General features: G+C 42.4%; 1 protein-coding gene across 4 annotated transcripts in view; it reads left to right on the top strand.

Moving 5' to 3' along the window:
* The window catches only part of ITPR2 (inositol 1,4,5-trisphosphate receptor type 2), a 341154-nt gene that overhangs the window by 310763 nt on the left and 3058 nt on the right, over positions 1-27333 (top strand). For all 4 annotated transcript variants that reach the window (XM_034782924.1, XM_034782916.1, XM_034782942.1 and 1 more), the window contains exon 55: positions 117-277. In XM_034782924.1, the coding sequence (XP_034638815.1) occupies positions 117-277 (161 nt within the window). The remainder of the gene's footprint in view (positions 1-116; positions 278-27333) is intronic.

The following is a 27333-nucleotide window of genomic DNA, read 5'->3' as shown; positions in this document are numbered from 1 at the left end:
CTGCTTATAATTATAGCTTTTAAATTAACATCCTTTCTCTGACATTTTTCAGAGTTTATTTTTACACTGGCAATGAAGATAAATGTTGATCACGTTATGTTTTGTGTCTTTTGCAGGACTTGAGAGAGACAAGTTTGACAATAAGACCGTTTCATTTGAGGAGCACATAAAGTCAGAACACAACATGTGGCATTATTTGTACTTTATCGTTCTGGTCAAAGTGAAAGACCCAACCGAATACACTGGTCCTGAAAGTTACGTGGCTCAAATGATTGTGGTGAGTCATTTGCGTGAGCTGTGCTTTATGCAGTTGAAAGATGTTCCTTGTCGATATAGCAGGGATGTTTTTTTCCTTAACAATGAGAAGCTTTGATCTCTATTTTTAAAGACATTTTTATATGTCTGAGATGGACTGTAGCAAAGCCCAATCTCCATCATAATGAACAAGATAAAGGCTACAGTCTTTACATTGGCTCTCCTTCTCTGTGGGTTCCCCTAATTAGCCAAACCAGCCCAAAGAGCATGGATCAGAACATCTGCTACTGCTCCTTTGTCCAGGATCACTGGGCTGCTGTCCAGCAAAATAACCCCTGCTGAGTAACAGAATACAGGGTCAGCACTGAAAAGTAGCTCTTTCTCCTACTCCTCCACTGAACTATTAAAAAGACCAAGTAGAGCTGCTGTGGTGATCAGAAAAGCTGGAGGATGTCCTTTGCGGTGGCTTGCACCAGTTTAGATTCCCAGGGAATTACATTCCTGCAGCTGCCTGGCAACCTAGGGGGAGCCATTTGAGGGAGAGATGGCAATGTTGCCATGGCCACCCTCCCTCCGGAGATTTCCACTGGGGAAAGTAGATTTCACTCATAGTCAGGAATCCAGAGCAGCCCCGCCAGAGGCGGCTGTTCAGGAGATATGCCAAATTGGCACAGCCCTAGCTCTCCCTTCCAGATTTCCACTGTTGGCGTCTTCCACTAGGATCTATGGTAGCAGAAGCTGACCTATGAATATGACCAAGGATTGGTATATTTATATCCCAGAAAAGGATGTAAGCAAGAGTGTACCAGGACCTGTGTGCATTTTTCATTCTCTAGAGGGGGGAGGGATAGCTCAGTTGTTTGAGCATTGGCCTGCTAAACCCAGAGTTGTGAGTTCAATCCTTGAGGGGGCCACGTAGGGATCTGGGGCAAAAATCAGTACTTGGTCCTGCTAGTGAAGGCAGGGGGCTGGACTCAATGACCTTTCAAGGTCCCTTCCAGTTCTAGGAGATAGGATATCTCCATTAATTTATTTATTTCTTCTGATGACTGGCTGATCTTTTGTTGTTGTTCATGCTGACTTCACTTGCTATTTTAGTCCACAAATCACTTAAGTACCTGCTTAACTTTAAATGTGAGAGTAGTTTCTTTGACTCAAGAGCTTAAAGTTAAGCAGGTGCTTATGTGCTTTGCTGGAATGGAGTCTTGTTGAATATGAGACATGTAATGGTGTCCTGAGATGATACGAGCATGCATTGGGCAGGGACAGAAGAGCAGCCATGTACATAGGAATTTCAGATTGTCTGAGACATCCCCAATCTCTGATTATGAATGCTGCAAGGAAATATTGAATCTGCACTTTCCAATAGGGTGGAAAGAACAGAAAATTAGAGTAAAACTATGTGCACTGCTCTGTGTGGATAAACCATTTGAACATAGTGGCAGAAGCCTTTAAAAGTTACTCTTTGATCTGTTTCCACTTTATCCCAGTGCAAGTTGGTATTTAAAATCATGGACTGACAAAATTACAGGTTAGAAAGTTCTCTCCTGTGCAGTTTCCTCTCTCCCCCTCCAACAATTTTTCGTTTTTAAACTTTGGAAGTATGTTAAGTATATTAATATTTATTCCAGTGTGTGTATTGATATTCATAGTACATGTTAATCCTCTGATGCCAGCAGTTGGATTTTTCCCATGCAATGCACTAATGTATTTTACATTAGCCCTAATGGCAGGTGCTCCAGACTCACATCTCTAAAATATTAACAAAGGCATCAAACTACCTTTAACCTCGAGTGCTGAATTGATCAGTTTGAAAATCCCACTCCTGTGCTGAGAAGCAGATGGCTTAGCTTGTGGAGGAGTCAGAGTTTGTTACTGGGGGGAATTTTTTTTGAATGGGGAAGTATTGTTTGTTTTTCATAGGGGTATTTAAAAGCAATCATGACTTCAGTGTAAGGAGGCTGCTTCATGCAAGTGTCTACATACTGCTGACAATGGGAGAGAGCAATAACAGTAGGCCATGATCTAGGAGAGAAAGGAAGTTGGAGGTGGTTCGAAGATGTTGGGAGGGAGGGCAATTTATTTCTCTCTGTGTTCGTTGAAATTCAATTCCCTTGGAAACTTTTTGGCCAGTTCTAGTTAAAATGTCAAGCTCTAGGCAGCCACTCCAGCAGCGCTCGCTGTGGAGGGAAATACAAGGGCTGTTCAAATGGATATGCAGCACTGGAGGAAGAAGTTTTGCACCATCAAGTTGCTGAGCACCCAATCCAGCTAATTCAGTTGGTGCTGAGGAGCTGATCCATCACCCTCCTGGACCATGTCACATTTGTCCATTTACAGACAGTCAGATGGTGATTTTTTTGGACAGCTTCAGTAGCTGTGTAAAACACAGAGAGAGGGATGTGAACATAGTTATTAGCTGTGTAATGGGGTGAACCAAAACCCTGAGGCCTCACACTGCTGAACTTTGAGAGATCATCTCCATACTTTGGGCCTCAGACTGATCTCTAAGACTCAGACCTTTGGGGTATCATTCAGTGAATGCTGAGGGTTAATGGAGCTCAGCTTCAAGTAGCCTTCCTCCCCCCACCTCCCAGCAGGTATGGAATAGCACGGTATTATTTATTAATTTAAATAGCACTGGAAAGAGGATACTGGAAACATCAGTATTGCACAATCACTGGGGGGAAATAGACAACATTTCTGGCTGTGCTTGGACCAGAAAATATGATTGGTTGGTGAGATTGATGTATCTTAATCTTTGTGGTGACTGTCTTCCTTCTGTGTCAGTTGTCCAGTGCACTAGCTGTTGTGCGGTCTGGTTAGAGTATTGAGTATATACTTAGAAGTAAAGATGGGATTCATAGATTCTAGGACTGGAAGGGACCTCGAGAGGTCATCGAGTCCAGTCCCCTGCCCGCATGGCAGGACCAAATACTGTCTAGACCATCCCTGATAGACATTTATCTAACCTACTCTTAAATATCTCCAGAGATGGAGATTCCACAACCTCCCTAGGCAATTTATTCCAGTGTTTAACTATCCTGACAGTTAGGAACTTTTTCCTAATGTCCAACCTAGACCTCCCTTGCTGCAGTTTAAGCCCATTGCTTCTAGTTCTATCCTTAGAGGCTAAGGTGAACAAGTTTTCTCCCTCCTCCTTATGATACCCTTTTAGATACCTGAAAACTGCTATCATGTCCCCTCTCAGTCTTCTCTTTTCCAAACTAAACAAACCCAATTCTTTCAGCCTTCCTTCATAGGTCATGTTCTCAAGACCTTTAATCATTCTTGTTGCTCTTCTCTGGACCCTCTCCAATTTCTCCACATCTTTCTTGAAATGTGGTGCCCAGAACTAGACACAATACTCCAGCTGAGGCCTAACCAGAGCAGAGTAGAGTGGAAGAATGACTTCTCGTGTCTTGCTCACAACACACCTGTTAATACATCCCAGAAACATGTTTGCTTTTTTTGCAACAGCATCACACTGTTGACTCATATTTAGCTTGTGGTCCACTATAACCCCTAGATCCCTTTCTGCCATACTCCTTCCTAGACAGTCTCTTCCCATTCTGTTTGTGTGAAACTGATTTTTTCTTCCTAAGTGGAGCACTTTGCATTTGTCTTTGTTAAACTTCATCCTGTTTAACTCAGACCATTTCTCCAATTTGTCCAGATCATTTTGAATTATGACCCTGTCCTCCAAAGCAGTTGCAATCCCTCCCAGTTTGGTATCATCCACAAACTTAATAAGCGTACTTTCTATGCCAATATCTAAGTCGTTAATGAAGATATTGAACAGAGCCGGTCCCAAAACAGACCCCTGCGGAACCCCACTCATTATGCCTTTCCAGCAGGATTGGGAACCATTAATAACAACTCTCTGAGTACGGTTATCCAGCCAGTTATGCACCCACCTTATAGTAGTCCCATCTAAATTGTATTTGCCTAGTTTATCGATAAGAATATCATGCGAGACCGTATCAAATGCCTTACTAAAGTCTAGGTATACCACATCCACAGCTTCTCCCTTATCCACAAGACTCGTTATCCTATCGAAGAAAGCTATCAGATTGGTTTGACATGATTTGTTCTTTACAAATCCATGCTGGCTGTTCCCTATCACCTTACCACCTTTCAAGTGTTTGCAGATGATTTCCTTAATTACTTGCTCCATTATCTTCCCTGGCACAGAAGTTAAACTAACTGGTCTGTAGTTTCCTGGGTTGTTTTTATTTCCCTTTTTATAGATGGGCACTATATTTGCCCTTTTCCAGTCTTCTGGAATCTCTCCCATCTCCCATGATTTTCCAAAAATAATAGCTAGAGGCTCAGATACCTCCACTATTAGCTCCTTGAGTATTCTAGGGTGCATTTCATCAGGCCCTGGTGACTTGCAGGCCTCTAACTTTTCTAAGTGATTTTTAACTTGTTCTTTTTTAATTTTATCTGCTAAACCTACCCCCTTCCTATTAGCATTCACTATGTTAGGCATTCCTTCAGACTTCTCGGTGAAGATTGAAACAAAGAAGTCATTAAGCATCTCTGCCATTTCCAAGTTTCCTGATACTGTTTCTCCCTCTTCCCTAAGCAGTGGGCCTACCCTGTCTTTGGTCTTCCTCTTGCTTCTAATGTATTGATAAAAAGTCTTCTTGTTTCCCGTTATTCCTGTAGCTAGTTTGAGCTCATTTTGTGCCTTTGCCTTTCTAATTTTGCCCCTGCATTGTTTGCCTATATTTATCCTTTGTAATCTGTCCTAGTTTCCATTTTTTATATGACTCCTTTTTATTTTTTAGATCATGCAAGATCTCATGGTGAAGCCAAGGTGGTCTTTTGCCACATTTTCTATCTTTCCTAACCAGTGGAATAGCTTGCTTTTGGGCCCTTAATAGCGTCCCTTTGAAAAACTGACAACTCTCCTCAGTTGTTTTTCCCCTCAGTCTTGATTCCCTCAACGAGTTCCTCCCTATTTGTTAAAATCAAGTCTAGAACAGCTTCCCCTCTAGTAGCTTTTTCAACCTTCTGAAATAAAAAGTTGTCTGCAATGCAGTCCAAGAATTTGTTGGATAGTCTGTGCCCCGCTGTGTTATTTTCCCAACATATATCCGGATAGTTGAAGTCCCCCATCACCACCAAATCTTGGGCTTTGGATGATTTTGTTAGTTGTTTAAAAAAAGCCTCATCCACCTCTTCCACTTGGTTAGGTGGCCTGTAGTAGACTACTAGCATGACATCACCCTTGTTTTTTACCCCTTTTAGCCTAACCCAGAGACTCTTAACACTTCCATCTCCTATGTCCATCTCTACCTCAGTCCAAGTGTGTACATTTTTAATATACAAGGCAACACCTCCTCCCTTTTTCCCCCATCTATCCTTCCTGAGCAAGCTGTACCCATCCACACCAACATTCCAATCATGTGTATTATCCCACCAAGTTTCAGTGATGCCAACAATGTCATAGTTGTATTTATTTATTAGCACTTCCAGTTCTTCTTGCTTATTACCCATACTTCTCGCATTTGTATATAGGCATCTAAGATACTGGTTTGATCTTTCCTCCCAGTTTTGTCCTGACCCTCCTTTCTCTCTGCCAATATAGCCCACACTCCCTCTCGTTTCCGACCCATCTCCCAGGTCTCCATGTTCCCCACTTACCTGTGGGCTTTGCTCACTGTCCCCGTCGAACATAGTTTAAAGCCCTCCTCACTAGGTTAGCCAGTCTGTGTCCAAATAGGGTCTTTCCCCTCCTCGAAAGGTGAACGCCATCTCTGCCTAGCAGTCCTTCCTCGAATAGCATCCCGTGGTCTAGGAAGCCAAAGCCCTCCTGGCGACACCATCTTCGCAGCCAGGCATTCACCTCCATGATGCATCTGTCTCTGCCCAGGCCCCTACTTTTGACAGGAAGAATCAAAGAGAATACCACCTGCACTCCAAACTTCTTCACCCGTACTCCCAGAGCCCTGTAGTCACTCTTGATCTGCTCAGTGTCACACCACGCAGTATCATTTGTGCCCACATGGATGAGTAGCATAGGGTAGTAGTCCGAGGGCTGGATAATCCTCGACAATGCCTCCGTAACGTCTCGGATACGGGCTCCCGGCAGGCAGCATACCTCCCGAGATGAAATGTCAGGGCGACAGATGGGCGCCTCCGTCCCCCTCAGCAGAGAGTCTCCGACCACCACTACCCTACGTTTCCTATTCGCAGTGGTGGCAGCAGACCTCCCAGCCTTAGGGGTATGAGGCTTGTCCTCCTTTACTGTAGGGGGTGATTCCTTCTTTCCTGTATCAAGAAGAGCATAACGGTTACCTATTACCACAGCGGGAGGGTTCGGAGCAGGGCTGGAGCACTGCCTGCTGCCAGAAGTAACCGGCTGCCAGTGTCCACCCTGAGCCATCTCCTCCTCCACCAGTGGTGTATCAGCAGTCCTGTGTACTGGGACAGCTACCTCAGCTGTCTCCACATGGACACTGTCCAGGAATTGCTCGTGGATTCGGATGCTCCTCAACCTAGCCACCTCCTCCTGTAGCTCTCCCACCTGCTACCTGAGAGATTCCACCAGCAGGCACCTTTCACATTGGATGGTCCCCCCAGCCTGGATATCAGTAAGTGGAAATAGCAAGTTACAGTTGCTGCAAAACCACACCAGGATCTGGGTAGAAGCATCCATGCTCAGGCGCTCTGTCTGGCTACAGGCGCAGGTGGAGGAGACAGAAGCAGTGCTGGCACAGGTGTTGCGGGTCTTCCTAACCATCGTAAGCCTCCCTCTGTCAAACTCCCGTCTGCAGCCCCTGTCTGCTGAAAGGATTGTTTAAGCAAGAAGTTTAGGTTTTAAGGGGAATAAAGGGAAAACAGATAGAACCGGCAAGGGACCCTCGCCCCCTTCCCACTCCCCTTGCGAAACTCCCAGTTAGCAGCCCCTGGTCGCTTGTGCGCTGCTTTATAAAGCCCTGGCCTGTATGAATGCCCCGCCCACTGATTAAGGCTCAGCCACTTACCAGAGGCTTCTAGCTTTCAAACCTTCCTTTGAAGCTTACAGCTTCCAACTGCCAGCCACAGCACACGGTCCTTCAAACAACCAAACAAACAAACAGACTGACAAACACAAGCTCAGCACACAGCAAGTAACCCCCAAACACAAACACACACTACAGACAGTCACTTACCCCAAAAGGGTGCTGTATTGCTCCTTCTTCACCTGGAGAACTCTCTTGCAAAACTCCCTGTTAGCAGCCCCTGTTCGCAAAAGATGTGGTGGTGTTTTTTTATAATTTGATTGTAAAAACTTGTACTAGGCTAAAGTTTGGCAAACATGATGTTAAGAAAGAAGGGAAGTTTTTTCCCATGGCATTGAGCTTCATTTTCCCAATTCCTTAGTTAAAATGATAAAGCTATAGATTGTCTGGTGGTGTTTTATACTCCTGTTAACTCAAAGCACAGGTTTGTAAGACTACTGCACAAGTGATGAACATGAAGATTAAAGCTTAAATTTTCAGGCCTTTCTTTTATGGGCATAAACTGCACCCCTGAAAGTTGGACCCTCATTTTGGGACCTGCAAATAAAGTGGATGCAAAAGTTTGCTGCAGTAGCCATTGCATTCGTTCCTAGCAAATCAGGTAGATGTGAATTAAGCTACTTCACAGTTGTGGGATTAAACAAATGCAGACAAATTGTGCCCACAAAATGGGAGAGTAGACTTTCTAAAGCTAGCCCTGAAAGTTCTGTTCTGCAGGTGCACTGGCCACCTTTTGTAGCAAGTTTCATAATGGTTTTTACCAACTTCTCACTACATGTCATAATATAATTAGATGGTATAATTATGTAGTTATTGCTTATGTGCACAAATTATGTAATGAATGTTATTAGTGTAATTACATAATTCCACAATCAGCTAAATACTGTTCTAAAAACCAAAGTGATTGAGACAGTCAAAAGCACAGACGAGGAATGTTGGGTTAAGCCACCCACCTAAAGTAAGGGAATCCACGGTGAAAGATTATAGGCCCTATCCTGCTCCCCTTGAAGCCAGTGAGAGTTTAGGCCCTTCATAGCTAGCTGTAATGGAATACTGCTGTAAAATATTCCATTTCAGCTTGGTGTTCATGCTCCTAATTCTTATCATGGACTTAATACTATTATGACTTCCCCCCAGGCTCATGCTTTGACACATTTGTTGCCAGAAGTGCAAAGCTATATGTAATATAAAAACCAATGAAAAATAAGAAAGCAATTTTTTGGGAGTTCTCAGAACAAGTCACATCAAACATCCCACATATCCTTCTATAAAATCCCTGCCTCCCCTGTCTTTAAAAGTTGAGTACTGCTACCTCCTCTGAGCAATGGCAACACACTCCTGTTAGGCATGCAGCAATTCTCCAAAAAGGGCTGTAGTTTTAAAGTTTAATGCGCAGACACCCACTTGGTATCGTTAGATGAGGTATGACACAGAGCTACCAAGCAGTGCTGTAAACCTGTGGGCAAGGTGAAACAAAGTACCCAAAATGAGTGTGTCATTTTTGCACAATTCAAGAAACACGACTAGTTTACTGTTTAATTTCAACACCTTAAATGTTGTGTTTATTGGTCAAAGCTACCCAACAAGATATTAAGACTTGTATTGGTTTGGGATGGGAAAGCCCCCCCTCCCTGCCCCCAGAAATGATGAGACAAAAATAGCAAATACCAACATTTTATGATTTACTAACATAAAATGTTTTCACATTGGCTATTCTTAATTGTCAAGAAGCATCTCACAAGTCAGTCATTTTCCTCGCACTGCAGGTTGTGTAGCAGTAGATTGCATGTCTGTAGTTTGTACAGCATAGGGGATAGATAATGTGAATTCCTACTGTAATACTTCTCCACTTGTAAGCTTTTTGTACATACAATGTAGCACCTAGTTTGCCTGCTAGAAAGTTTGTTTGTAATTGCCTATGCATGCACTACTAGCCTTTGAAATATTCTAGAAACCAGCCTTTTATTTCACTGACACTTATTGCTAACACTGACCAGTACATAACAATACTCACCTTCATATTATGAATATGCAGAAGCTATGAGAGAAGGAAGTGGTCTGACATGAAGTAGTGAAGGCAAAGTCACATCTCTGCCCTGAAGAGGGTTGAAGGGCATGTTACAGCTCTTATCAACAATGTGATAAACTCATTTGACTCTGCGTTACATCCAGGTGCGCTTATTAACATATCTAGTGGCTTGCATGTAGCAGCAGATGTTGGTGAAGAACAAGTGGACAGATTGAGAGGTGTACTTGATTGTGATGGGACATGACGCTGCTTCAGTCCAGTCAAGAAATCTGGCATCAAAGAACATTTGCTAACATGGCCAACATGACCAAATTAAAGTCTGGCAAGAAAGGGACAATCACAGGAGCTATCATTCCAGAAATTGTTTTCCGCAGAGCCCTTTTCTTAGCAAGATGCAGAGGTGATATTTCAATGGCAGTTGTTCTTAGTCACCCAATAGGACTTGTGTCTATACCTCTCCTCCATACTTAAGGAATAATGAGATAGACAAAGTTGAATTAGGGCATCAACTGGAAAAATCTGTGAGCTAAGAGCAGTGTACAACAGAGATGCCATGGCTGGAGACAAATTTCACACATTCAGCGAATTGGCTGCTGAGTACTTGAGGCAAGTCCTGTAAGGATTTGACAAAGCTAATTTTGTAATCAACCTCTTTGACAGATGTGAAAACTGCAGAAAGACAGTGCTGGATCTATGTTTGGATGCAAGAAATACCAGGTGATTGTAGATGCCCTGTGCCTCCATGGAAAAAGCTTCTAAATGTGGCATCCAACAAGTAATCACTTATAAAATTCTTTTGTGAATATTTCATTCAAAAATGCATCTGAGTGTAGGAGCACACCCAGAACAGACTCCAGCTTGCTGGAGGTTTTGCCAATGATGAAGTAGCAGAATCCATCACCAGTAGAGGTACTGAAGAAGCTCAAGACTTCTACAGTACTCATGAGCAAGCAGACAAAGATTTTTCTGCATGCTGTATGTGCCAACATGGCTTTAGATCATCTGAGATAGATATTTTGATCCTTGCTGTTCACTACTTCCCAAAAATGGAACACCCAACCCATGGATAAAAACAGGCACCATTACCAGCACAATGGACAAGTCCCACTCCATACCTGTGCATGCAATTTGTGACGCACTCACTCCTGACTTCTGCAACATAGTTTCTGCTGTATGTGCATTAACAGGATGTGTCTGTGTCATCCCTGTTTGATGTTGTCAAAAGAGAAGAAGCTTACTGTGATGGGTTGGACCACAGAGACCCCCTTGGGAGCTGCCACCAGATGTGCAAAGACTACCCCTGCTTCTGTTTTCCCTGCCAGCTCAGGACTCCAGCACCCTGTCTTGCTGAGCCAGACACTCCCGTCTGGCTCCAGACACAGATCCAAGGTCTGAATCTCCTGTCCTAAAGCTGCAAGTTTCCTGAAAACGGCTCACAGTAGTGTGCTTGTCTTTAGCACTCAGATGCTCAACTCCCAATGGGGTCTAAACCCAAATAAATCCGTTTTACCCTGCATAAAGCTTATGCAGGGCAAACTCATAAATTGTTCGCCCTCTATAACACTGATAGAGAGAGATGCACAGTTGTTTGCTCCCCTAGGTATTAATACATACTCTGAGTGAATTACTAAATAGAAAATGATTTTATTAAATACAGACAGTAGGATTTAAGTGGTTCAAAGTAGTAACAGACAGAACAAAGTAAGTCACCAAGCAAAATAAAATAAAATGCTCAAATCTATGCCTAATCAAACTGAATACAGATAATCTCACCCTCAGAGATGTTTAAGTAAGTTTTTTCTCAGACTGGACACCTTCCAGGCCTGGGCACAATTCTTTCCCCTGGTACAGCTCTTGTTGCAGCTTAGGTGGTAGCTAGGGGATTCTTCATGATGGCTCCTCTCCATCTCTGTTCTCTTCCCCCCTTTATATATCTTTTGCATAAGGCGGGAACCCTTTGTCCCTCTGGGTTTCCACCCCCCCTCACTGGAAAAGCACCAGGTTAAAGATGGGTTCCAGTTCAGGGGACATGATCACATGTCACTGCAAGACTTCATTACTCACTTGCCAGCACACACACATACAGGAAGACTCACAGGTAAACACAGCCATCTGCAGACAATGGGAGTCATCAAGATTCCAAACCATCATTAATGGTCCACACTTTACACAATTACAATAGGCCCTCAGAGTTACATTTTATATTTCTAGTTTTAGATACAAGAGTGGTACATTTATACAAATCAGATGATCATACGCAGTAGATTATAAGCTTTGTAATGATACCTTACAAGAGACCTTTTGCATGAAGCATATCCCAGTTACATTACATTCAGTTATTACCGTATTTTCTCTAAAATTATCTCAGTTACATTATATTGACTTATTATCAAGTTTTTATAAAACCATATAGACTGCACAACGTCACACTTACCACCTCAGAGATCTTGCTAAGTTGGGAGAGAGTGACAGACAAGCCACTATTTCTGCAGCAAGGAATGTGGTAGCAGTGCTGTGTGACCAGAGTGAGACTCAAACTGCTTGTACTTTTTTGATGGCTAGACTGAGGCTCAAGTCACCGGCCCAACTCCCACCATGTGAGGTCAGTTTGGAAGAACATGTCAAAAGAGCATCTTGGCAAACAAAGAATTGGATGTCTTTGCACATAGGGGAAGCTAGATATTGGATCACCATTGCAGCATGAGTGGAAAAATGTTAATGAACTACTTCCTGTATTCTTCAAGGGCCCAATGGCATCTGAGCTTCTACAAGACCTTATTTGTGCCTATACCAATAAGGGTCACTGCACAATCAACTGTGTCTTTGCCAGAACAATTTTCCCTGCACAGAACTGTGTACATGCCAAGGCAATGAAGACTGGTAACTCATGCACTCTGAAACCGTAATGATGAACAATGCTGTTGATTAGAAATGTCACCAGCACTATTGCATTTCACTGTTACCTATACACATTTGTTGTTCGATTTTCGTTTTACCTTTTAGATTGTGACCTCAAAGCATCATAAAAGAAATCTAGTTTTATGCCTTGAAATAAGTCATTACAAAAAAACCCACTTCCAAATATCTGCATTCCTCTAACATGTTGGTATAATTGTTTATCCCCATTTCTATGGTAACAGCATCATGTGACAACTCTCCATCATACCTCATTTTAAAGTAGACAAAATAAGCTTTCAGATGATATGTGAGGGTGTGGTGAGTGAGTCAAGGGGGTAGATTAAGTTGACCAAATTGGTGGTGTCTGCTGCTCACCTGTGTCTTCAGGCCTCAAAAGTGCCCTCAGATACTACTGCCATCAGAGAGGATTGAGCCCCAAAGGCAGTTGTCAGGTGCTGCAGGGTGAACAAACTTCCCTTTAGAGGAAGTAGTTAAAGAGGAAGTTACTGAAATAGATGGAGAAAGAGAAAAAATATGTCCCAAAAGCCAGAAGAATGGGGTTCTCCAGGCAAGCCACAGTGGAAGAGAAGTAGTTGTGGAGAAAGGGAAGAGCTGCTCTTTCCTTCCCAATTATATTTAAGTTGGTAATAAGAGTATATATATTAAAGGGGCTGCTTAGTTCATAGCCAGGGATAGTGGCCCCTCTGGGTTTAAAGTGTAACATCCATTGGGTAGTAATATTCAAAGCTTTGACTTCCAGGATTTCTGTAGCCTGCTATCAATCACTTTTTCAACTTATGGGGCAGTAGTTGTCCTGTTAATTCTGTACACCACTCACTAGATTTTATTACACTCTTCGATTGCTAAGCACAATCCAATGGCTGAGACAGAGTCCTACATCTGAAACAGAGAAACTTTTTAGTGTACGGTGATACTGCACAACAAACTCAGGTCTGAAAGACACTTTGACTGGCTCAATATAAAAAAGCTGTGTTGTTCAATTCTCATAAATACTAGTGCACCTCTAGGTTCCTGATCCAGTAATGCATTGACTTTAATGGGATCATTCATCTGCTGGATCAGGCCTACGTTGGCTTTATGGGATACTAATAATGCATTTTACTTTGAAATCCAGCCTTCTTCCATAAAATTAAAAAAAAAACCACAAATGTTATCAAAGCCTCAGTGGTAAGAGAGTGAGACTTATGTATATATCAGAAAGCCATTCAACTTTTTGCTTAATTACTTTTTAATGACTGATAAGATGCATGCCACATTGAGTAATTAGTTACCAAAGTAGTTATACCAAATAGCACAAAATCCTGGTGTTAAATAAGATCTGAGGTCTCACTAACAGGGTAATTTCCAAGGAAATGCACTGGGTTTCCATAAAATAAGCAATTAAAGGAATCTGCCTAATTTTCTAACTTATAGCTTGTTTTGAGCCTTACAAAACAGGAAAAGAGTTAGCATACACAAACCCATGTCATAGAACCTAATAGAATCAGACCTGTGAGTAAAGTTATAGGATTTGTTTCAGGTGGTCTGAGAGCAGGAGATTCTCTCATTTCTCTATTTATTTGTATATTTCTGCAAGGAGTGAGTGAAACTCTCTCTCGGGGGTGGGGGGAGGGGAGAGAAGGGGAACTCATCAGGCACCAGACTCTAGCAGTTGCAATATGTGGTCCCCAAATGCGAAAAAGGTATACTTGGCCCTATCTCCCCAGTTTAGCAGGATGTTATCCAGTTCAAGCATGTGTCAAGAGTGAGAGGCCACTGAACTAGGTTACTCCTTAGGGGTATTCCCCCACCTTGTACTAGACCTTTTCCCCTTAAAATAACCAGTCCATAAGTTCGCATTACTGTGCAGGGATCCAATCCTCCAAGATGCTAAGCATCTTCCACTTCCATCCAAGGTTTTTCAGTCAACCCACAAGTAGTTTGCTGACCTGGTGTTGTGAGACAGAACAGCTCTGCTTGGCTAGATGATGAGTTGATTAGACATGGGCCCTCCAGAATATGATACAGGAGGGTAAACTGAGGGATTTCATAGGCTAAGTCCACCTCCAAACAAGCCTGGTTTTGGTGGCTAAAACTTATGCAAGTTATTTCCAGAAATCCAAAATTAGTTATCCACGTGCTGTTGGAATTTAAGACAAAGGGCCTGTTCCCTTTGAAGTTCATATAAACTTTTATATTGACATCAAGGGGACCAGTATCCAATCAGGCTCACCTACAGATGTCATACTAATTTTTCTGCAAATAGCTTTTGCCTTACACATACACACACCTCCCTTGCAGCATGGCACAGGAAGAAATCAAACCAAGAGTTTGTGGGGTTTTTAAAAAAACAAAACCACTTCCTAGTAGAAAAGTTAGCCCATTGCCTGCAGCTATAATGAACTCTTTAAAAATAACAGTCCTGAGATTTTTTTTTTCCCCCAGGGAACAGAAACAGTGATTTGACATATCCCATGAACAACTAGTCTTTTTGGTCCAACTGGTGGTAGACTGGCACAATTCCAGGCTGTCTATTATTTCCTCTGCATTTGAAAGACTTCAATGCCTATCTAGTGACCAACACTAACAGGTTGTAAGGGGCTTACTTCACCTTTAGGCCTTCAAGACTGGTTCTGCGATGAGAAATACAGGAGAGCGCACCACTGACATTCTCTATTTGGGAACTCGCATCCCCTTCTCCCCTCTCCCCCCTCCCGCCCCCCCAATCTGCCAGAGTTCAGGCAGACCTTCCACACATGGCAAAGCTCCTCTTCTTTAAGGCTGTGAAGGAGGACGTAGGCTGAGGTGGGCATAGTTATGGGCAGACTTGTTTATATTGTGATTCTAATTTATGGGATAAACATCCTGAGAGCTGGTTTGTCTCGGAGTTATCCCGAAGACAGAGAGAGTAATACGTGGTGGTTTGGATCACGGCCCAGTGCTAGTGCTATATTTTCAGAAGTTGGCACTAAACAAGATTACATCCTTTATTTTCCTCTCTGTTGTGGGCAGAAAAAAAATATTCAAAATCATCTCTGTGTTTTATGCTTACTGAATTTGAATAACTTGTGTCTCATTGCACCATTTATCTTTCAGGATCTGTATTATGAGTTGTGTGTCAGATTTTTCTATTTGGTTGCAAGGCTGGTTCATGAAATCACCCCCTCTCTCTCTAGTTTGGTGGATGTTTGTATGATAAAAAGCTAAGATTACATCATCTTTAATAAAGGAGAAGATATATAGCATGTAGAAATCAGATTACCTGTAGAGAAAGAAATCAATCAGGTTGGCAAATGGTATCTGTGGGACAAAGTGTAAAATGTTTGTTGTGTACAATAGTTATTGCAAAAATTTGTTAAGATGGTTAAAAACGCTGTATCAGAAACAGGAACCTTTTTGTTCAATTTAAATGACAGTGATGTATTTTTCACATCATGATGTCTTGCAATATTACCAGCACAATTGGCTCAGAGGGCATTTTGAGATAAAAGTATATATCAGATTGCAGTTTGGATGCAGACAATTTATATGTAATAGAACCCACTACAGTCACCCTACAAAATTCAGTTGATCAGGAATTGCATTACAGTTTTGAAAACTTGGTATCATAGCTTTAAAGAGGCTCTAGAACAAAACAGGAAACTTTAAATGATATTTATTGAACCCCCTTTTTGTGTCCAGTTTTTTATTTACATGGGATTAAGATTTTCCTGTTTTGAATGTCCTTGTCATGATTTCACTTGCAGTTCCCAACAGAATAACTCTGGGTACGTGAAACTAAACAGGTGGTTGTTCTCAACATGAAAATGTGACTGGATTGTTCAATATAGAACTGTATTTAAATACTGGTAATTTTTAAAACAGAACTGAGCAATAGACAGTTCAAATATCCTATGTTTGCAGAAAGAGAGCTAAACAGTATCAGCAGCTAAAGTTTCACAAGGTAACTGTTTGTTTTTCTTTTATTGATCTATGTTTACAACATCAAAAATAGAACATCATTCAAGATTTGAGTGAGTTGATATTTTAAACCCAAGACAAACTTTTTCTAGTTTCTGAGCACCTCCTGAAGTTAGTGATTGGTATGTCACAGGAAAACACCCAGTGCCTTGCAGGATCTACTCCAATGCAGGCATATTAGGCAAAACCATCAAAGGGACCTCTCTTTGGCCTTCATTTGTATGCAGGGACCTGTGGATACAGCAAATGAATGCACAAAATCTACATGGGCTAGTGGCCTGCACAATTTGAAAATTTGACCCAGCATGGTTTAAAGTTTGTCATGTTGTTTGGTGTCACTTTTTTAAACCATCAAGTTTGAAGTAAACACAGGATTTTCTTCTCTGCTTTGATTGGTTAGACTAGAATATCTATGTCTGATGAATATTTTTTAAAAATACTATAGTTCTGTAATAAGTTCAATATAGTAAAAAGTTCTAAATAATTCAAAAAAGTGTTGTATTTTAAATTTGATATTGCACTATGTCAAAATTGGCCTAAAACCCAAAATTCAAATCCAGATTTTAAACAGTGGTTGGGAGTATCTCAATTTGGAATAACGCCATTGCAGTTAATGGAATTATATTGCAATGGCATTATTCCAAATTGAGATATAACCTGTGCAACTGAGAACAGAGTCAGGCCTTAGGTATCCAACAAAAAAAGTCTTCAGCTGTATTTTTAAATTACCTAGAGATTCTGCTACAACAAACTGAGGTTACAAGTACCATCAGTTATCACCTTTAAAATGCAAACTGACTGGGCAAGACAATTAAGGTTAAGTGTATACATATGCAACAAGTATGATACCAAAAGATCTACTCAAAACTTTTTGTGGGATAGTGGATAGCAGCAAGGTTTTATACCTGATCTTTCTTCAACTATACCAAACCAGTATTTCCATTGACACTAGCTGGCAAACGTTTTTGGCACTTCCTGCAGAAAGGCCAAGGACCAAATGAATGTACATAGAGACTAAACTACCTTTGTGATCTTTCCAGAGCACAGGAGATACCTATTAGAAGGATAGCGTACAGAATGCTTGCACAGCAATTATCTACACAAAAGCTGAGAGTTTGAATCATGGCTCCAGTCTTCTCATTCTGGCACCTGCATGAGCACTGAGTCAATGATTTTTTTTTTAAAGTAGGATATTCAGTACAATATAATAAATAATATGGTAGTGTGTGAAGAGCAAGAATGGCATGGAATGGCACAAGCAGAAATATATATTAGGAGTCAATCCACTGTATTCACTAAAATGCTCTGTTGGAAGTGGGTGGAGGGGAGTGAATTTAACAAATTAGACCTACATGATTTAACAACAGGACCAAGTTGAGTTGTAAAGGACAATTTGAGAACCCTATGTACTTTTACACAGAGTTTCACATCACATTACCTATTCTTCCTCTTTCTGGTGAGAAAGTTGAAATTAAAGTGAATCATATGAATGGTACATTAAAAAGCTCTGAATTTAAGGATACGTGCATTTAATGCCAGAATATTGAAGGCACATCCATGTGAGTAAAGAGAGGGCTAAAGATGCATTGCAATTTCAGATGTAATAGACAGTAAATTTCTGCTTAGTAGTAACAATGTCCACATACAGGCTATGATTTACGGTTGTGTTTTGTACCAACATCTGGTTTAAAAAAAAATACATTTGTCCTCTAATGTCTAGACCAGATGTTGTTGCTTAGTGTATAAAACCCAGGGATTATTTTAGAATAATTTAGTTAACTCTAATCCAAAGTGTCTCTCAGAACATACCCACTCCCCATGCCTGACAAAGCTGTAGATAGGTGCAAAGTAAATGTATTTGTCCAATCTACTAGTACCTTCAGGAATGTAAAAGAAGCAGCAATTATTAAGTGCCAAATTCTATATTCAGATGAGGTCACTGGGAGTTATGAAGATATGTACAGGTGATCAATCCTCAGGTTTAAGGTAGAGAAATAGCAACAGCAGAGGAGTGAGAAATGAACTCTGTGGAGATGCACCACAGGAAGGAGGAGGATGTAAGAAGATGGAAATGGGAGAGGAAAGGGAAAGGGAATCTGGAAAGAACTTGGGCCTTCTGTGTATGTAAAAGTTATGCTGCCAAAACTACATCAATATAGTTAAAGCTGGACTTCCCCCCCCAACCCCACTGGATGCAGTGTACCAGTATGAGCATATTTATACCAGTACAGCTATTCCCATACAGGATGGGGAATAAGCAGTTCCACTAAGGGTTAGAATTATACAAATGTAGGGCTGGAAGGGAGCTTGAGAAGTCATCAAGTCCAGCCCCGTGTGCTGAGGCAGAACAACCACTTGCCAAAAGCTTCCAGTGATGGGGATTCCACAGCCTCCCTTGGACATCTATTCCAGAGCTTAACTACTCTTATAGTTGGAAAGTTTTTCCTAATATCTAACCTAGATCTCCTTTGCTGCAGATTAAGCCCATTACTTATCCTACCTTCAGTGGACATGGAGAACAATTGATCCCAGTCCTCTTTGTAAATAGCCCCTAACATTTCAAGACTGTTTATCAGGTCCCCCATAGTTGTCTTTTCTGAAGACTAAACATTTTTACTTTCTTTTTTTAAAACCTTATGTCAGGTTTTCTAAACCTTTCATCTCTTTTGGCTGTTTTCTAGAAGTGGGGTGCACAGAACTGGACACACTGCTCCAGCTGAGGCCTCACCAGTGCCCAGGAGAGGGGGACAGTTACCTCCTGCGCCTTACATACGATACTCCTGTTAATACAGCCCAGAAGGACATTAGTGTTTTTCACAACTGCATTATGTTTTTCGCTTGTGTTTAAATTCATGCTCGACCGTAGCCCCCAGATTCTTTCTAGCGGTACTACCACCGCCAGCCAGTTGTTGCCCATTTTGTGCATTTGATTTTTTCCTATTTTCATCATCTTTGTCAAGATAGTTTGGAATTCTGATCCTGTCTTCCGAAGTGCTAGCAACCCCTCCCACTTTTGTGTCACCTGCAAATTTTATAAACACACACAGTCTCCATTCCAATATCCAAAGAATCGTTGTAGGGCTAGAACTACTTTAGCAAAAAAGTTACACCCTTTACTGACTTAATTATATCAGTACAAAAATGGTGAGTAGAGGAGTGTGCACTGAGGAGGAAGACAGGGTATTTCAAAGTGGTGCATAATTAGTGGTGAAATGTTTGCCCACACAAGGAATGGATAGATTCAGTAAAGCCACTGCCTTGTGTGATTGTGATTGGTACAGTAGCCCAGTAGAGGTTCAGGGCCCCACTGTGCTAGGTGCTGTAGAAACATGTCATTAAAGCAAGCCCTGGATCAGAGGGTTTAGGATCATGACAAGAAGCAAGAATAGACAGAGGGTGGGAGAGGAGGGTAAAACAGAATGTATTCATAATGTATAAGCATCAGTCACAGCTCTCTTGAGGTAGTGGATGAAGATGATAAAATACTGCAATACAGAGCCACAGTGGTTTGAGCATTGGCCACTAAAGCTAGGGTTGCGAGTTCAATCCTTGAGGGGGCCACTTAGGGATCTGAGGCCAAAATCTCTCTCGGGATTGGTCGTGCTTTGAGCAGGGGGTTGGACTAGATGACCACCTAAGGTCCCTCTAACCCTGATATTCTATGACTCATTTTCACAGAGGCTTCCTCCCAGCCTCCATGGCAGCAGAGCTCGACAAAGCCACAGTGCCGTGAATTCTTGCCCCAGTTCTGTCCTGGACCCCCATGATGAGGATAGTAGTGGGAGGTATGGTGTCAGACCATTGGTCGGAAACCTCTTTAAGTACGTCCACCCTGCACAGCACATAGCGTATGCATAGCTACATGCTGCAGTGAAGAGCAGGCTGTAGCTACACGCATCAGTGAAAGGCTGCTGGAGCCTTTCCTCACTGCCTCCCCCTGCCAAAGTCTCTCCCTGCTTCCAGGAAAGGCTCCGGCTGCTTTCTGGGGCAGGAAAGGCTCCAGCAGCAGGGAGTTAGCAGAACATTATACTGCTAAGGATAGCAGGTTACACATGGGAGGCTCTGCTTGGGCATGGAGAGAGTCACGTAGGGTACCTACCACAAGGGTTCAGGCATATCTTTACTTGCCTGTCTACCTTGCTATTTATACCTGTGCTAGGAGGGCATGCAGTGTATATACTCTACACACCACCCTAAGGAGCATGCAGTGTAGACATTCCCTGCCTGAGTTAGGGTAACCCCTTAGAATTAAAGGGGGAACAACGCTGTTGGGAGTGGCTAGTCCCCTGGCACATCCCCAGCGCATTCTTTCCCAACCTGCAGATCCTCAGCTTTGTGTAGCACCTACACAGGGGCTTTCATGGTGTCAAGAAGTAGTGTGAACAGTGTTTCAGAGGGTGGTGCCCTCTTCTTCCCCAGCCCCATGCAGAGCTACTGACTTCTTACCCTCCACTGACAGCAGCAGCAAGGATGATTTGGCCCATAGCTGGAGACGAGGGCAGTTAGAAATGAAACAAGTAGCAAGAATGCAGGGCTGGTTAGAACAAACGTACTAGGGTAGAGCAAACTACAAAGCACAGTAACTGGAGCAGTCCACGTGCAGAGGAGAGTAGACAGAAAAGTTCTAAGTTAATACTGCTTTGGGAGGGAAATACTGTATTCAATTGTACATAATATGATTAATACTGCACCCGATGGCCAAGATTTTCAAAAGTGATTTTGGTTGTCTCTATTTTTGGGTGCCCCAACCTTAAAGGGGCCTGATTTTCAGGAATTGCTGGGCACCTTCCCTTTGAAAATCTAGGCCTGTTAAGATGTCAAGTTGGGCCAAAAACAGAGGCATTTAGCACTCACTTTTGAAAATCCTGGCTATTGTATGCTTGCTATTGCTCTTTAAAACACACACACACACACACACACACACACACACCCCAAACACTTTTTCTGTCACACATATGCACAAAGTCACACAACACCATACTGAAATGCCTGGATAATAGTCATGCAATGCATTTGGTATTTTGGAATCAAGGCTATACTCCTCTATAGTCCACAAAAAATATTTAATCAAATGAAGTTAGTAAAGCAGACTGCAATTCTAGGTGTCGATTGCAACCTCTCTCTTGTGACAAAAATATTTCTGTTTTTCCCCTCTCTCCCCCTGCCCATGCTGTGAAGATACGAAATGGATCAGCATAGTGGTAGCTCCAACCATTAGTATAAAGATTTATCTGTAATTGCTGAGGTTTATTTTCCTTGAGTTATCATTCTCAGTGCATACAGATGCTTAACAGTTTTGAAATCTCTTCTCTATATTACAGAGGGCAGATTGCTTATCAAATACAGTCTTAACATTAAAGTGTCAAACAGGATTTGCAGAAAGCTGTTTTGGTTGTAGTTTAGGGGGAATGTTTATCAAATGGTGGATTAGCTGAATCATATACTGAGACAAATTATTGACTGATTAAATCACAAAATGGTTATAGCACTATGGCATAATGCACAAGACAGTTTAAAGATTTACACTCCCTTTTTCTACATTGGCTGTAGGAGCTCTATAACTAGAGATTTTAGAACCATATCTTGCCCTTAAACATGCCTGGGAATTTGAGCAAAGCGGGGTGCTATAAGGGCCTATATCTAGGTGTGAAAGGGACTTGCAGATCTATATCCGAAACATAGATCATAGTCTAACTGAAACCTGCACTGCCTGAAGTTTGTGTTCATGCTGCGAGACATCTGATGGATCATTCCCCAGCAGTATTTCCTAATAATGGTTCTGATCATAAATATAGATCCAAGGTGAAATCCTGGCCCCACTGACTTCAATGAAGCCAGGATTTCACCACAGGAGTACACAACTGGAGAGTTGTTTATGACTGTATAATGTTAGAGGCAGGAAAGCATTGAGTACCTAAAGCTGTAAGACGCTTTGCCCATACAGCATCATGATGCCCCTTCAATATCAACTAATTAGTATGCCCCTAAAACAGTGAAATACTTATAGCACAGCAATGTAGCATACCTGACTAATATGTAGCGAACATTACAAAGACTACTGTAATAGACCTCAGACTTTAAAGCCAGAGGGGACCACCACAATTATCTAGTCTGACCTGCACATCGCAGGCCACAGAACCTCACCTGCTCACTCCTTAATATACTCCTAACCTCTCGCTGAGTTACTGAAGTCCTCAAATCATGATTTAAAGACATCAAGGTACAGAGAATCCACGCTAGAATTACACTAGTTTAAACCTGCAAGAGACCCGTGCCCCATGCTGCAGAGGAAGGCAAAAAAACCCCTAAAGTCTCTGCCAATCTGACCCTGGGGATAAATTCCTTTCCGACGAGAAGTATGGTGATCAGTTAGACCCTGAGCGCAAGATCCACCAGCCAGACACCTGGGAAAGAATTCTCTGTAGTAACTCAGAGCTTCCCCATCTCCACCAGCCATTGCAGATATTTGCTGCTAGCAGTCGCAGATGCCATCGTAGGCAGTCTCCTCCTACCATTCCCTCCACACAATTTATCAAGCTCAGTCTTGAAGACAGTTAGGTTTTCCCCCCCACTGCTCCCCTTGGAAGACTGTTCCAGAACATCACTCCTCTGATGGTTGGCAACCTTCACCTAATTTCAAGACTAAACTTGTTGATGGCCAGTTTATATCCATTTGTTCTTGTGTCTACATTGGCACTTAACTTAAATAATTCCTCTCACTCCATCGTATTTATCCCTTGGTGTATTTATAGACAGCAATCATATCTCCCCTCAGCCTTTTTTTGGTTAGGCTACACAAGCCAAGCTCTTTGAGTCTCCTCTCATAAGGTAAGTTTTCCATTTCTCTAATCATCCTAGTAGCCCTTCTCTGCACCTGTTCCGTTTTGAATTCATCTTTCTTAAACATGGGAAACTAGAATTAGACACGATATTTCCAATGAGGTCTCACCAGTGCCTTGTATAATGGTAACAACACTTCTCTGTCTTTACTGGAAATACGTTGTTGCTAGATAAGTGCAAAGGTCAGTCAAGTATTTGTCTCTCAAAACACTTTGTTTATTTCACCGTAGCCCTAGGAGGTAAATAAATAACCCTTTGTAAAATGGTCATCATGACACATGACTTGTCCAGGATGCTGAAACAAGCATTAGACCCTTAGAGCCAATTTCCCCAATGTAATGCTCTAACCACTAGACTGTGGGTATATCCCAAGGATGTGGGTTATGCCCACAAACCAGCCACAACCACTTTCCCTCTCTAGCTAGATGGGTGGGGAGGGTCTCAGCTTTTTATTGTAACTTGGGATCACGGTCCGGGAAAAGCTAAGAACCATGCCACCTGCTTCCCAGGCACATCAGTGCAATAAAAGGCATATTGCACGTGACTGACATGACACTCCAAACTTGTGGTTAAGGCAGTCAGAAAACACCCATTAAACTGGCTTTATTTTTTCTAAGTTTTCCCCTGCCCTATGCATTTGCCAATTTTCTCTCACTGGTCTCTAGTGAGAGAAAAGCTCAGCCCAGTCTTTCCTGCTGGTTGCTGGTGATCTCTCTCCAGGGCCGTAGCAACAAAGAACGTGGCCCGCTCCGAACGGTGGCCCCCTCCGACCATATGTCCGGGCGGGGCTCCTTACAAGGCAGAAACTGTAATGCAGTATTTCTTTTGCCACTTTTAGGGGCCCCCTTCCTTGCAGGGCCCCCTCCGGTTGGAGGGTACGGAGGGCACTCGCTACGCCTCCGTCTCTCTCTCTCTCCCCCCTCCCTCTCCTCTATCCCGCTAAACCAGAGCTATCCCCCTCCAGTTACTCAGGAGGCAAGGACTCAGCTCAGCGGGAGAGCTCAGCTGAAGCCAGTTGGCTGCACAGAGGAATGGTTCAGCAAAGACTTTGCCCAGAGTGTCTGTGCTTTGTTAAATCCCTGCAGTCTTTTCTCCTATTGAAGTCTTTTAAAAAAAAAAAAAAAAAAAAAAAAAAGCCAAAGTTTTCCCCAAGTGAGGACCAAGGCCCCAACTCTATTTCCACCGAATAAGCCACAGGAGGGAGAAAAATGTATCAAAAGCTTCATGAGGGCAAATGTGCAGAGCTTCTTCTGAATACATTTCCTCTAAGGGAAAGGGCTGGAGGCATCTCAAGCAAGGCAAGTAGCAATGCCTCCAAACTCTACAGAGCCCATGGGGCTGCAGTCCCAGCAAGCAACTGTGCCTCCATCCCATGGAAGGATTCAGCAAGACAGGGCAGCAGTAATGTCTGTTGAAGCACTGCTGGGAGGGGGCTGAGACGCACTACTGACTCACCATGTCAAGTGTCTGTCCTGCTCGTGCACAATCTCTTTGGATAGCACCACCTGCTTTTTTCAGCTGAGCTGAACAACTGAGGGAGTGGAGGCTGCAGCTACTTTCTGCCCCAGCAGCCTTCCTGCCTGGCTGACATTGCACCCCAGGATCACAGCACCTGGGTGCGCACTCTGTCTCACACACACACACACACTTACTTACATGGTCCCTGCTCCCTAGGGCACATAAGCTTTTCATTCTGTTTGTACAGGTCCATGATTGGATCTCCTAGGCCCGAGCACAATGCAAGTGGTAAAACACTGGCAGAAACCTGGCTTGAGTTCAGCCCTGTTTAAGAAACCATGTTTAAATTCTTAAGTTGTCCCTCTGCTGCCCAGCCAGATACAGATGGTTCAGACTTTCCAGCCATATAGTTTACGCTCTCTGAGTTTGCCTACATTGGACTTTATCTCAAGTTAATTTGTTGCCAATCATAAGCTGAGCCCTAAGCTAAAGCACAAACAGTTGTAGCCTGGAACAAATGTTTGCAGTGTCCCCACTGGCTGTTACAGACATGTTAACTGGCAATCTTTAAATGGAGGTAAAAGTCTATGTAGATATAGCCTATAGAGCTTGTCCATACTAAGGGGAGAGGTGTATTTTTTAAAATAAGTGATAGCTAATGCATGAGAGATACTAGTTTTAAAGTCCTAGGATGAAATCCTGCCCCCATTCAAGTTAATTAGATTTCACTCCTAGTGTAGACAGGGCAAAGGTGTAGTTTCAAGATGTGTAAGCTGGTCAAGGTGAACCTTAGGCTGAGCTCCAGAGACATTGATGTCCCAGAGCAAATGTCAGGGACCTATCTAGCCTTTACAAAAAAAAGTTAGCTGGCAAGCAATCAATTGATAACTCTAACGTAGATAAGCAGTCAGCGTGCCAGTCTTCCTGCAATTGCGTAGAAATTTCGCTGTAAACCCTGTCTGCAAAGAAACCTCTGCAATTTGCATTTTGAAATCTTCTAGAGTCTTGTGATGCATTATTTAGTCTCCATTAGCAAGTGCTGTCAGTATGGAGCACTATAGCATCACAGAATAAGGCAGCATCCATGCCCTGGACCATCTTTTCACACTATCTTGTGATAAAACTTTGCAATTCACAGTGCACCGAGAAAGTGAGTTAATATTGACCAACAGAAGTAAACAATTCAGCAAGGGAATTTAATAAGCGCATGTGTTATGAGATTCAGCTTATTCAAAGCATATATTTATGAATAAGTGACTGGTGGAATAGAATGTATTTCCTACTATTCGGATGAATTCCAAATCCACTTAAAGTTTGGTGATACAAAAATGCACAGTTTGACTGTACTGTGGATGGGGTAACATTAGCCTCTGAGTGTGGTCAGCAGCCAAAGAGCAATATTCTGCCTGCTCTGTAGATAGAGCTCTGAACTGCCAAATGAGAGACCTGTGTTCAGTTGTTTGACTCATCACTTCTTGGACTGCCAGGAAGTGCTGTGCAAAAAAGTCAACAGCTTCACTTCACAGGGTCACTTTTCCATGCAAATGCATCAGCTGGCTCAGGTCCTCTCACAACAGTCCAAGCTCTTGGTCCTCAACCGACTTTTTGGCTTGACTTTGTCCAAGTCTCCTAGTTTGTAATTAAAGCTACAGCCAGCTGAAATAGGTTTTGTTAAGAGTTTTTCCATAGCTTTACTGGCCAGGGCTGGCACACGGTAGAAGCAAAACTCCGGAGAGGAGGGGCTCTTAGCCCACTTTCACTGATCCTGAGGCTGAAGTGATTTAGAGCTGCTCTAAATTATGCCAGCAGTAAATGACCCGTAGGGACCACTGCTCAATCTTCAGCTACTGCAGAGTGCCATGTACTTCAGCCCCCTCCCCCCCCCCAAAAAAAAAAAACAAGTTCTCTTTTTAGAGGGTAGGGGAGCAAGTTGGCATGGGGGCATAGAACAGGCAGACTGAAATTATACCCTAGCATTTCCAGCACCAAAAATTATTTCAAATATATATCATGTTCCTGTGACTATTGCAGTGCTCCATAGGTTAAAAACCATGAAAAAAACTGCCCTAAAACAAACCCAATAGCCACTTAAAAAAAAAAGACAAACCAAACAAAGGATTGTATTTTGGAGAAGCAGAGAATAGGAAGAACAATGGGCATGTCACAACACTGACATCAATGCTCAGCAGTACAAGAGCAACAAGTCTGAAATGACTCCCATCTTGCCAACCTTGGTCAAGAAAGTTTACCTTGATGCTCAGCCTTAGCAAAAGGGAGTAGGTACCACATCTATTTGCTGTCTTCTACGATAATGCAGTATTGTGTTTCGTAATCTCAGATTCTTCAAGTGAGAGACACGAACAGATAAATATGACAGTTTTCCAGGAATATTCCAATCGAAACGGAAGTAGCTTCAGTGGTGTTTGCTGCCCCACTTTTGAATTTGCGTTCTGCAAATATTCTGTCAGACAAGTTTATGGACAGATGTATTCGCAAAGATAGGCACCAGTCCAGCAGTGCACTTTCACATGAGCTTGATTTTAAGTACAAGACTGTCCTTTCAGTTAAAGCATATGCTGAAGTTCTTTGAATACTAACATTAATTTTCCATGAATATTCTAATCTTGTAATCGTAAGTGTATACACCAGAATCATGGAACTGAAAATACCATGCAATCTGTGTTCAATTAAAAAATTCACCAACAAAGCTGGTGAAATAAGATTGTGATTTGAATGAATTACCATCCACAGAAAAGTGAATTGTACATGCACAATAAATCATCATAAGAACCCTACGTTTACAAAGCACAGAACCAGGGAAGGCTACATTTCACAAGCATATGTGACTGACAGCTATGTATTACAAAATGTAATGAA

Source organism: Trachemys scripta, chromosome 1 (assembly GCF_013100865.1).
Source record: "Trachemys scripta elegans isolate TJP31775 chromosome 1, CAS_Tse_1.0, whole genome shotgun sequence".
NCBI lineage: Eukaryota > Metazoa > Chordata > Testudines > Emydidae > Trachemys > Trachemys scripta.
The sequence above is the reverse complement of the archived record's forward strand: the minus strand, read 5'-3'. Positions and strand labels throughout refer to the sequence as shown.